This window comes from Sinohyriopsis cumingii, chromosome 10 (assembly GCF_028554795.1).
Source record: "Sinohyriopsis cumingii isolate HCF-2022 chromosome 10, ASM2855479v2, whole genome shotgun sequence".
Classification (NCBI taxonomy): Eukaryota; Metazoa; Mollusca; class Bivalvia; order Unionida; family Unionidae; genus Sinohyriopsis; species Sinohyriopsis cumingii.
Window position 1 is genome coordinate 2185923 of NC_142970.1, and position 13575 is coordinate 2199497.

At 38.7% G+C, this 13575-nt stretch overlaps 1 protein-coding gene across 2 annotated transcripts in view; it reads right to left on the minus strand.

Moving 5' to 3' along the window:
• Positions 1-13575, minus strand: part of LOC149789490 (SOSS complex subunit B2-like) — a 44651-nt gene that overhangs the window by 22086 nt on the left and 8990 nt on the right. For both annotated transcript variants that reach the window (XM_089971516.1, XM_089971517.1), the window contains exon 3: positions 9587-9725. In XM_089971516.1, coding sequence (XP_089827642.1) covers positions 9587-9725 — 139 coding nt within the window. The remainder of the gene's footprint in view (positions 1-9586; positions 9726-13575) is intronic.

Sequence of the window (13575 nt, forward strand, 5' to 3'; positions counted from 1 at the left end):
AAGTTAGTATACCCCCAAAACTATATATTAATGGCAGCAATTACTTATCCTGCATAGCTGAATTTGTCAGATAGCTGGGTAGGCTGATGCTCTCACCAAAATGATGAAAAACAGAAATTTAGTTGTACTCACCATAGAATGAGAGGTCCATCTATCAAAGGTTGATGTCTCTCTGAGTCACATATTGTGTCATTACAATGGGCCCCTGACAGAAACACAAATATCAAATGTGTTGCAGTGCTCAACCTCCCTAATAGGAGGGAGCAACCCACTTTTGTGGTTATCAACCTCCAAATAAGAGGGCATCACCCGTTATTGCAGTGCTCTACCTCCCTAAGAGAAGGGTGCAATGTGCTGTTGAAGTGCACAACCTCCCTAATGGGAGGGTGCAGCCCGCTGTAAACTAGAGACAGCTAGTACCAATAGACAAGGCATGAATCTCACTTCTTTGTCTTGCAGAAGCTAAAGAGAGTAGGAACACAGTGTGAGGTTCTGAAAGGAAGCTTCAATCAATGGTTCACAAGGGTCTTGATTAGTGACCATAAATAACAAGAAAGATTCCATCAGTGTGTAAGAGAGTTGGAGACAAGTCTCTGGGGCTCCAAATATTTAACTGATGAACAGGTCAAGGGGATCACTGAACCATGATTGCTGGGCCACAGTGGTGTTATGAGGATTATCTGAGCAGTGGAGGTTCTGACTTTTTGCATCAATCATGGAAGCAGTTGCAAAGGTGGGAAGGCATAAGTGAATAGGCAATCCCACTGCAAGCTAAATGCATCTACTGCCCATGCTCTCTGATCCAGGAGAAATGTAAATGGGAAGGAAGTTTGTTCTTGAGACTGGTCACAAACAGGTATACTTGAAGTGGAGAGATAATCTGCCGGAGTCCAAGAACCATGGAGAATTATGCCCTCTAACTCTAAATGAGCACCCAATCAGAATATGACACATCATCAAGCAGATAGGAATGGGGATTGGGTGTGTGCATGGTAACCCCCACCCAGGAATCTGTCTTGATTCATTCATCGAAGCAAATGGTGGTGAAAATCCAGTCCAAGCGAAACAGGGTTGATAGAGAATCTGAGTGGTTTCCACCTTGAAGAAGGAGAAACTGTAGAGAATGCATGTGGAGACATCGTAAGGAAACAATTGGCAGTGGCTTTTAAGCTTCAGAGCAGTAAAAGATAAAGGTGAACAGATAACAGGGTTATGTTCATAGTGTCTCTAGGAAAGTCAGGATTCAATCTATCTGATCCAGAGGAACCCAGACCAAGTCTGATTTGTAAGGAAGTTCATCTCCACATAAACAATGTCCTGAGATGGAACAAGTTCCAAATTCTCGAGATTGGGTAAGAGACCCAAATGAATTACAGTGGACAAAGAGATGAATAGATCCAGATAAAGGGACTAAACTTGGACATTGTGAATCAACTGGTTGTCGAAATAATGGAGAATCTATGTTCCCAGTATTTGAAGGTAGGAAGCTACCACTCCTGCGACCTGGGTGAAGACTCTGGGTGAGGAAGGGATCCTAAATGGCATAACCTGGAATAAAAAAAAAAATTCCTGGTCTAGGCAAACACAGAGATATTTGCCAAGTGGGGAGAAAAAAATCAGGATGTGCAAGTGAGCATCCTGAAGGTTGATGGAGATGGCCCAACTGAACAGACAAAAAGTGTTCCGGATTGAGGAGGTTGTCTCCATCTTGAAGGATTCCTCCAAGAGAAACTGGTTGAGCAACAAGAGATCAATATGATTAAAACTTTCCTGCCTTTCTTGGTGACCAGAAAGATCAGGCAGTAGGATGATAAACTGTTCATTCAAGACCCTCTTGATTGCCCTTCTGCCAAAGCTTGTGCTCCTCTTCCCTCAATTTCAACAAGCCAGACTGGGAGAAGAAAATGGAGGTCCTTCATTGTGGAGATTGTTGAAGATTTGCAGATGGCCCCTGACAGTGATTTGCCCAATCTTGTTTCCTTTTCAATTGTGATGGCTGGGAGTGGGCACGAATGATCAGTATTGGTGATTCTTGAGAAGCAATGAGACCTCCAAAGAACGTCTTGGCTTCTAGAGGAGCAGCCCTTAGAAGGTTTATATGGTGGGTAAGCAAGACCTTTGGTGAGTCCAATGCAATGTCATGGCAGATGTGCAAAAGTCCACTGATAATGTCATGGCAACAGAGAAAGAATGCAGAGATGTCTGGCCACAGCATCCAGAATACTCTGTAATGTGGCTGGATTCAATGAGGCATACTAAAGGAAGTAGGTGAGAATAGGTGAAGCTAAAAGTAACCAGGTTTTCTGCTCCATGGCATTAACTGTTTCAATGGGAAGGTGTGCCAAGGCTCCTGTAGAAATACCCACTTTGGCTGCATTGGCATCCAAAGGAGGAGGTTTGATAGGCCAATTAGGGAATGTACCTAGCTGGAAGAAAATATAAGAGGTCTCAACATTGACTGAGGTACAGACCACCCTCTATGTTGTCGAGTGATATTTTGGCCTTGTGAAACCTCCATATTTGCTCAGTCATGGATGAATATGGGAGAAGTAAGAGGTCTGGTTGAGCAGGTGCACAAGAGATCTTTTCCAAAATGAAAAGGATCATTTTGGACTGTGTGCCTATTGGTTTGGGGCACAAGTCCAAAATGAAAAGGATCATTTTGGACTGTGTGCCTATTGGTTTGGGGCACAAGTCCAGAGGTAAAAGATGGTAAACCTCCTTTACCACCTGTGAAGTGTCATATTTTGAAGTACAGAAAATTTAAAGTTGAATGCATTTAGCAATTAAAGTTATCGCAGTTAAGCCAGAAAAGTCTTTGTGAAGGGTCACTCAGAACTTTCGTTGATCATCTCCCCCATGTCAGTGTAAACTTCAAAGGAACAATATTTCCGAACCAGTGAAATTGACTGGGATATCTTAAACAGTCTTTAGAAGTAAACATTTGAGCTACCGACCCTAACCGCTTGGTAGGAACCTATGTCCATTTACCATATTTTCAAAGGGAAAATTGTCATGCACTGTCGTACACAGATTCTGAGCTGTCTAAATCTGATGAAAGAAATTATTTCTTTGGGAAAGATTAGGGACCCTTGCCTTGGGTAGAATAAATTAGGGCGTACACTTTAGAGCAATCTGACTTTAAACTGACGACCCTAGTGTAAATTTTTTAGTCTGGAAATTTCCTACGAGAGGAAACTTTGTCTCGACTCTGTGGAAGCCTAAAGATTAGTGCTTTCCTCGTGAAATAAGAAGAGGTTTCTATACTATGTATTGTTTATTCATTTTGTGGAAATGTGTTGTTGTTAGAGTTGTTATGCAACTTTATTTAATTTCATGGAGAGTGTTGATGCTAGAGTTATTATGCAATATATTTTATTCAATTTCATTGAAAGTGTTGACGATAGAATTGTTATGCAATTTACCTTTTTAATTATACAGTTATTAGTTCATTGGTAGAATTGACTGCATGCGATCCAAATGTTCATGTGTAAGATTTCATATGGTTGTTAGGACGATACAGATCATCGTGAGTTAACAATAATTACCTAATTATATCCGATTTTGTAATGCTTGGATAATCTTGTAGTTAAGGAATGCCGTGAGTTACATTTCTTTTGAATTTCATGCAATAGTGATCAAACATGTAGTAGACTTTGTAAATTAATACGGTAATACTTAGTAGTCACGTGGTAATTCAAGACTTGCCGCTGGAAAGCAAGGTCAATGTCCTACCGTACTAAGTCAGAATTTACTCGGTGTGTGGATAGCCACAGGCTCTGAATAACTTTAAGGGAATTAAATGTACGTACAATTAAATAATATGTATACAGTATTATGGGGTGAATTTGTCCTTTAAGGAACAGCTTTCGGAGAGAAGGACGAGACAGTCCTAAGATTAGAGTACGGGAAAAGAAAGAAAGAAGGACGAGGTCAGAGTAAAAGGGACCATGAAGTCCATGAAGGGGCATAACCTAGAGTTGGAAGGATGAACTAGGAGACGTTGATATATGGTCAAAGTGAATGAAGGTGATGCAATCAATCATGGATACTGCATTCTTTCACCTTTCGTTATGATGATGTAATAAATCCAAACTGGACACACCTGTTAAATTCTACTTATATAATCTAACTTGAATTTGAATTACCGTTTTAATTTGTTCTGATTAAATTTGTTATTTTCTTGTCAAAAGAGGGCTCATATTGTTTATTCCTCCCCAATATTCTCGCTCAGTTCTCTGTTGAAATTCCATTCTTCTTTCACTCCTGCCGGGCTATAATATCGAGGGAGGTCATCCTCTGGATAATGCATCCAAACCCAATTAACCACTCCTCTTTATGAGAGGGCGACATTGCACCACCTTGTCAAGGAACCATTCCTCTTCTTCCTCATCCATCTGAGAATAAGGGTGGGCCTAAGAGAAGGTATCGTTGCCACAGCTTCTGTCTTGAACTTGTTGGAGTCAACAAGGATAGAGAGTGCATCATCATAGTCAAGGTTGCTCCAAGTTGGAGAGTGGCTGGGCATCACTGTCCCTTGATGGAATGGATCACTCTGACTCTGCACTATGGTCCCTGATTCATCATGAGTTACAGAGGGGAGATAAGAACATCTGTTGACGTAACACCTTTAGCCTTCCTAGAGGAAGCCACCTGGTGAGGAGGTAATGGTGGGATATCAGTCACAGCATCACTTCAATTGTGATGGTAAGGTCCACTGAGGTGGAAGGCCCCACATCCCATAAGTGTTCACTGGTATAATTGGGAACAGGGGAACACCAATGTGGTCCTGGTCCCTAGTCTGAGTCCTGTGCATGGATGGCAAATCTTACACAGGATGGGATGGTAGAGGGGGTAAAAGGGGGAAGCTCAGTTATTGAACTATCCCCATACGGTGAGGCAGATAAGTGGTAGATGGAGGAAACCTCATCTTCAACTGATTTATCTCTGTGTGCATCACAGATGCAGTGTTTTGCCTCCTGAACAGAAGGGACAACATGATGCCAGACACACACAATGTATTGGAGTGCTTTACCTCCCTGATGGGATGGTTAAACCTTCCACTGTGGTGCTTTACCTCCCTACCTCCCTAATTGGAGGGTGCAATGCACTATCATGTCGCTCTTTTCCTCCTAATGGGAGGGCACAACCAGCTACTGGAGTGCTCTACCTCCCTAATGTGAAGGTGCAACCTGCTATTGTGGTGCTCTACCTCCCTAACAGGAAGGTACAACCCACTGTCACAGCGCTCTACCTCCCCAACAGGAGGGATCAACCAGCTACCTGAGGCATGCACACTGTTAGAGACATCATAAGTATTCATCATATCCTATAGAGGGAAGTCAATTGACTTCTCAAACGCCTAGACCCTCCTTCTGCAGGGGCTTCACAGGCCACCAAAGATGTTTATCCCAACAGTGAGACCTGGAAGAGATTCCAGAAAATTCTGAAGAAGGGCAGGGAATGTTCTCTTGCCTGGATATAGATGTCTGGAATCAGCTAGATTCCAGGAGCTGGAAGACCATAATTTGCAAAAAGTGCAATGCTTTTTCCGTGTGCACTTTGAGTACTTATGCAGTCTGTGTGAGTATCCCGTGGGCCCTTTTTGTGAACAAATGCCAGACTGTTCTGACTTTATCCCATAATAAAGAAATAATGAATGTCATCTGAGTTGTTGCCTTGAAACTCACCTGGTTGTATGCAGTGTCATACAATGTACACCCTGTGTATGCACCATGTATACTGTATGATGTTGCCACAAAACTCACCTGGGTGTATGTAGAGACACACAGCATGTATTGTTATTTTCCTTATAACACAATCACTTACCAATATCACAGTGTTTGATATATGCAAAAATGATGTCCTCAATGTCAGAACACAAGGTCTTACTTGTAATACAGTGATTTATATATTTGTAAAAAAAAGTTCTAAAGGGGAAAAGGCTATGACATGATGTTCTTAGAAAATGGAACAGACAGCTGTAACATTGAGACTAATTAAAAACTGCAGAAGATTGCTGATTGCGGTAAGTTGCTACAGATGTCATTTCTCTGGTACCAGAATTGGCAGACATCTACACAGTATGGCATCCATGACAAATAATATCTAGCTTCTACATATAATCACGTGACATGGTATGCCAAATTAGAGAGCGAAGTGCAAAAGGTTACTCTGACTTTTCTCCACTCTTTGGAAAGATGTATTCGCATAGAATGGACAGTGAGTTTTCTGCATAAAAAGAGATTAACTATGCAATGGCAGCAAAATAAGTAATTGCTGCTGTTAAAACATAATTTTCTAAAACATTTGCTCTCTCCTTTGAATACATTCTCTGATCACATTAATATCTGGAGAACAGGAGAAAATGCTGAGCAGCCTACCACTCATAATAAGAGAACAGCACCATCGACAATCACCTAATATGTGACACCAGTACCCATTTATGAAAAGAAGGGAAGCAATGACTTTCTTACCAAGTAAATGACCAGATGAATCCAGCTTAGTGTCGTTTTGATGTCCATGATAAAACTGTGCTGACTTTAGCTTGGTCTGGTGATGGACTGGGCTGCAGCCAGCATACCTACCAGATTCAGTTCTTGTCTGGTGATGGACTGGGCTGCAGCCAGCATACCTACCAGATTCAGTTCTTGTCTGGTGATGGACTGGGCTGCAGCCAGCATACCTACCAGATTCAGTTCTTGTCTGGTGATGGACTGGGCTGCAGCCAGCATACCTACCAGATTCAGTTCTTGTCTGGTGATGGACTGGGCTGCAGCCAGCATACCTACCAGATTCAGTTCTTGTCTGGTGATGGACTGGGCTGCTGCCAGCATACCTACCAGATTCAGTTCTTGTCTGGTGATGGACTGGGCTGCAGCCAGCATACCTACCAGATTCAGTTCTTGTCTGGTGATGGACTGGGCTGCAGCCAGCATACCAACCAGATTCAGTTCTTGTCTGGTGATGGACTGGGCCGCTGCCAGCATACCTACCAGATTCAGTTCTTGTCTGGTGATGGACTGGGCTGCTGCCAGCATACCTACCAGATTCAGTTCTTGTCTCTGCTAAGGAATCAAACTGATCTGAATTGAACCATGTCAGTAATATTCCATTCAGGAAACTGGGTGAGAGATTTTGGTCTATTAAATTCAGTATAAATAGGTCTGATAAATCCTTATCATTACCTATATACTATGATGTGTCAAATAGCATGGACCGTTAGCCTTTAATGTTAACTACTTCTGACTAATGAGCCAGAACCAGTTCCTGAAAACCATTTCCCGTCATAAACTGTCAAAGTTGAGCACATTCTAGCTTGTGAGATTTTCTCCATGACAGAAATTGTTTTGTTTTCAAGGCTCTCCTGACAAGAACCATGCATGAGGGACTAGCAACACCTGTGACAGTGGCTGTATGAGAAGTAAGGGTTCTTAGTGTCATTTTCGTGGGAACATGTATCAATCAGAATCAATTTTAGCCAATCACTTTCAGAAATAATTCTGGTACCAGAACCGTAGTGGTAGCCCCAAAAACCCCTTCCAACTGATTTATGAACAGCCCATGCCTCAGGCTCTGGGACTAGTGAGACAAAGGTGGGCAGCTTGTGTTTCCACTTTGTCACAAAGATATATCATCAGGCTACCCCAAAGTATATAACCCAATGTAAAGATTGTTGGCTGGCTGGACCATTCTGTGTGAAAGGTATGTCCTGTTCTTGACAGTGAATCAGCCAGGAAATTGAGCCTACCTGTGATATGTCTGATCTTGACAGTTATATTCATCTGTTTGCACCAGCAGAGTAATTCCCAAACCATTATGTTGTGGCAGACAATTTCTAGGTTTTCACCAACTTTAATCACTATTTGTAAAATTCAAGGATTTTTCACAGTTGGAAAACAACTGTCATTTGTCCAAGCTTTTTCCTGGTATCGTGGGAACCCTGGAATAATGATTTTGTTGCTCTCTGAAACTGAACTGAAGATGTAATTGTTTTTTTTGTTGTTTTGGATTCTTATCCTTTTGCTACTGACCATCTCTATGCTACAGCTGAAACTGATTCTGTCTGAACACAGGAACAGGGGGCATGGCGAGTTGAAGCACCATTCTTGAAATGCCTGCTTCTTCACTTCTTCAATTTTACTCAGTTTTACCAACAAACAATAAAGGAGTGCCCAAAGGTGCCAAATGGAGAGCCAAGGCATAACATTGCATAAGGGTGGCTGTGTGCAGGCAGGTGTCCCATCTTATGCAATCAAGATTAGCCAACACTATCATGGCATTTACCACGATTTGAAGATTCATCCTATTAATTACCTTACCAAATGAATGCAGGATATGGCTTCCATGCATGATCATTCCTGGCTTTTTCAACCAGTTGAAAAATAACTAGAGATGCCAAATCTATCAAAAAAAGAGGCAGAGATCACATTTCTCACTAACCTGGAGGTGGCATGCATGACATTTTGCATCCACCTTGTGAAAGAAACCATTGGTCATACTGACTGCCAGTTTTTATCAAGGATGAGAGCTTAGTGCTGAATACCAACATGGCATGAATGATGCTGGTAAATGCTTTCCGCAAAAAAGCTCTGGAATTGCCCAGGTTTCTTCTTTTATCAGTCTAGCAGTCTGAATTTTTTTTATAATTTTTGCTGACTGTGAAAGAAAACAAAATGATGACTGTTCTTCATCTTCCAAATCCAAAGAAGCCTTTAGTTTATGGGGTTGGATTATTGGGCTGGCACTTAGAAATCAGCAGGACTCTTGTAGACCATTTTAAAGCTGTATTCTGTACACTCAATATTAGGATCGGTGCATGGTGAATCTTCAAGGTTATCCCCACTTCACCGTGGGAGTTGACTTCTGTATCAAAATAAAACATACCATAGTGAATCTTCAAGTTTATCCCCAATTCACTGTGGGAGTTGACTTCTGTATCAAAATAAAACATACCATGGGGCAGGGATGATGCCATGCCATCATCCCTATGTACGGTTTCATCTCTTCCAAAGCATAAGCTGTAAAGATTTGTTCTGGTGGTTGCATAGGCAACTGGGCAAGTTGCCAGTATAAAATACCAGTAATCAAGATTGCTGGTTGGTTTGGTTATCGGTTTGGTTAGAGTTTCTTCTCTTTGTCATCACGGAATATAGACAGGAAATACATTTTTTTTATCTCTCTGTGATGGATTTGAGAGGCAGTGGAGCATCCAAACATTCAGGGAATGTACTGAAATTAGAAAATGTGCACCAATTTAACAACTGCTATATACTGTTGCATACATATGTCATGATCTGTCTAGCTGTTAAACCTTAATATATTCTGGTTTCTTTGGCAAGGAGTGACAACTAGTGCAACCACTGCATACAAGTTTTTGAGAAATGTAATAAAAATAACAACATGTTATTAACATTGTAAAAACTTCTCAGTAACACAGTAAGGCCTTAGTAATTTCAAGGTAGCATAAATTTAATACAGCATGAATACAACCATTTCTATCTTGAGGAACTGTTTATTAAATATATATTTTTCTGGTCTGAATTGTGTTAAACAATTAGAGATGTTATACTGCAGATAAATTTACCCCTTGATAAGCCTGCAGATATCCCCCGTCTGTAGAAGATCCCCAGCCTCATCCCATATAGAGATGTTGATACTGCCTGTTTTATCAGCAACCTTACAGGATCGAACATCGTGCCCATCTTTTGTTCGTGTTGGTTTCCCTGAAACACACCAGAACATGATTATGATTCGAAAATCAATTGGTCAGTTGTATCTGCTGTACTGAAAACAAACCCTGAAGACTTTTTAAATTACACAACTTAGATAAGACATTAGAAGAGTTTGAAATTAATACCAAATAATCAATGCTTGATTTTAAGAAGTTCATATATCAACAGAATAAGATGCATTATGACAAATAAATGTACATTCCACACTGGTTATAATGCCAACATATGTTCACATACAAAACTGGCATTATACCACAGATGGAATTATAAAGGGTTTTTACCTCAACAATTATGAAAAGCAGGAAACAGAAGACAAATAGTTATGTACAAATGTAAAGAACAAGAAAACCATGAAAAGAATAGTATAAACCATGAAAGGAATAGTATAAACCATGAAAAGAATAGTATAAACCCACAACATGTTAAATAGGGATCTATATAGGCACAAGTATGGTTTGGTGGACTTGCGCTATTATTGACAAAAGGTCTCAATGACCTTGACCGTGGTCAAGGTATGAAGCAAAAAACTCAATTTAAGGTAAAGACATTCTTATTTCCTTATCTGACTTCCAATATCCACAGTCTCTTACCTTTAGATCCCAGAATTTATAGATTTATTTATTACCTTAAACGCAAACCATCCTGAAAGTTTGATCAAGGAACATACTCCAGAAAAAACATTATTGTGCAAAAACAGTCAATTGTCCACTTCCATACTTAAGTTTAAGCCCTCCATAAGCTTTTTTCACGGTAGTAAAGTTATTATGCAAAGGATACTTGTCTTCTTTGCATAATAACTTTGCCTTTGATCTTTTGACCCAACGTTTTAATAGACTTCTTTCTTATCAAATATGTAAGTCATCCACAGCTTTTTATGAAGATAAACAGTAAATAATTTAATGTTGTCTTCAGGAACTTTAGTTATTTTGTTTTACAGTAACCATAATTGATCATCCTTTGACCCCATACCTGCCAGGGTTCTTCCTTGTCTCAAGTATAAACCATTCACATAGTTTAGTCCCAGTCTGTAATGTAGAATACTGTATGTAAAGAATTTGTCTTCTTCAGTGACCTTGACCTCTGACAGTAAGGGGTTCTTCCTTCAAGCTATCCTCAAAGCTTGGTTTATGTATATGATGTAGAATTAATGTTATTGTAAGGAATCCATTTTTCTTCATTCTGCCAGAGTAGACTTGACGTTTAACCTTTTGACCCTCAAACCAATATGGTTCTTCCATAACCCAAGTGGATGTCATCCATAATGTTTGGTAACTGGTGATGTAGGAAACTCAAAGCTGCCATTTTCCTTCTTTCAGACAGTGACCTTGACCTCTGATTCCAAAATCAACAGGGTTCTTCCTTATGCCAAGTATAACTCAAATTACTGTGCTCAAACCATCCACAAAGTTTGGTAGCTGTAGATCATGGACAACTCAAATTATTGTGCTCAAACCATTTTTCTTTTATTCAGTCAGTGACATTAATCTTTGACCTGCTGACCCAAGAATTAAAAGTATTCTTCTTTATTCTACATGTAAGGCACTCACATAGTTTGGTAACTGTTGATGGTGGATGGCCTTATCGTAGGAATATAAAAACAGAATCAAAATGATGTAAAATAACAGCAGGTAAATGTAACCATAACTGTGTAAAATGTAAAACTTAAGTCCTTTTTCATTTGATTAACTTTAGTCAGGTTAAGAAATGACTGGTTAAGTCCACTGCAGAAGCCCATGTCACTCTATCAAGAATTTTTTTTTTAAAAATGTCATCATAATTGCAATTCCAGATTTTGTTCTAAGTGAAAATTTGTTTTCTCATTGTGTTGTTGATATGATATTAAATTTGTCTCAAAATTATGTTGGTGTATCTAATCAATATCTAGTGAAAATTTAATAAAAAGTCACAAATAAAGAAAAACACCTTTTTTTGTTCTGGAAATTTAGCATATTCTACGTTATGTATGTTTAATTTTATATTTATTAATTTGTTCTCCATGATAACATGATATATATAACTGTATTTTAGACTTGACCTTGTCCAAAATCATGTTCATTGTCTACCTGACCAGTAACTTTTATTTTGGTAAACAAATAATACATATTTAATATCTCCCTCTGAGTGTGAATTAAGTATTAGCATAATTATCAGTCAAAGCAAACATATTTATTTGGGTCTGTGTCTAGGGCACTGGTATTCCCAATGGCATTACCTGCTGTACCTGATGTTTACCACATTCTTTATTATAATTTTAGTAACAGATTTGATCTGTTTACAACTTAAGAGTTTCCTAGAAATGAACTTTAGCCCTGCATCCTGGCTCTTCTTTTGTTTTTTAGTTTTTTTTATATATAATCTTGTCTAATTGAAAACTTATTCATTCTTGCTTTAACATATTAAGGCAGAATCAGTCTTACTGTTGTGTTTAGGATTTCATTGAATGGAATTATTTATTCAAATTATTATTCACTGGAAATACAAAGTGCTCTTCGACAATATTCTAAGACAGAAACATTCACATGGAATTATAGTGAATTCAGACAAGGACATCTTGGATTACATTATTGTGATTCATCAAAAAATTGCTGGCAAATCTTGTCCTAGGCTACTAAAGGCTCATCAACATATTCAGTGTTGGATCTTATTTCAAACACCACTGGAATTTAATTAAAACTTGATTCATTAGGACTGGTTGTACAACCTTTTGGACTACTTGGGATTTAATTTAAAATAATGTCAGTTCTTTTTCACTTTATATTCTAGGAAAATAAATTATTTGTTGAATTTTTCAAAAATAAACAGTTTTTGCTCTTTTACATTACCTATTTTAAGACCATAGAGTCATAATATCTAAAATGGATTTATGCAGTGGTGCAAGAGAATCTTTGTTCTACAAACATGAGATAACATATTTTTCAGCTGATCTACTGCATGTATGCAATAACATTGTCACACACTTTAAGGACAATAACCATCATATATATTTCAATGCAAAATGACTGGCAATACCCATCATATATATTTCAATCCAAATGACTGGCAATACCCATCATATATATTTCAATCCAAATGACTGGCAATACCCATCATATATATTTCAATGCAAATGACTGGCAATACCCATCATACATATATTGAAATGCAAATGACTGGCAATACCCATCATATATATTTCAATCCAAATGACTGGCAATACCCATCATATATATTTCAATCCAAATGACTGACAATACCCATCATATATATTTCAATGCAAATGACTGGCAATACGCATCATACACATTTCAATACAAATGACTGGCAATACCCATCATATATATTTCAATACAAATGACTGGCAACACCCATCATATATATTTCAATCCAAATGACTGGCAATACCCATCATACATATTTCAATGCAAAAGACTGGCAATACCCATCATACATATATTGAAATGCAAATGACTGGCAATACCCATCATATATATTTCAATACAAATGACTGGCAATACCCATCATACATATTTCAATGCAAATGACTGGCAATACGCATCATACATATTTCAATACAAATGACTGGCAATATCCATCATATATATTTCAATACAAATGACTGGCAATACCCATCATATATATTTCAATCCAAATGACTGGCAATACCCATCATACATATTTCAATGCAAAAGACTGGCAATACCCATCATACATATATTGAAATGCAAATGACTGGCAATACCCATCATATATATTTCAATACAAATGACTGGCAATACCCATCATACATATATTTCAATGCAAATGACTGGCAATACTCATCATACATATTTATATACAAATGACTGGCAATACCCATCATACA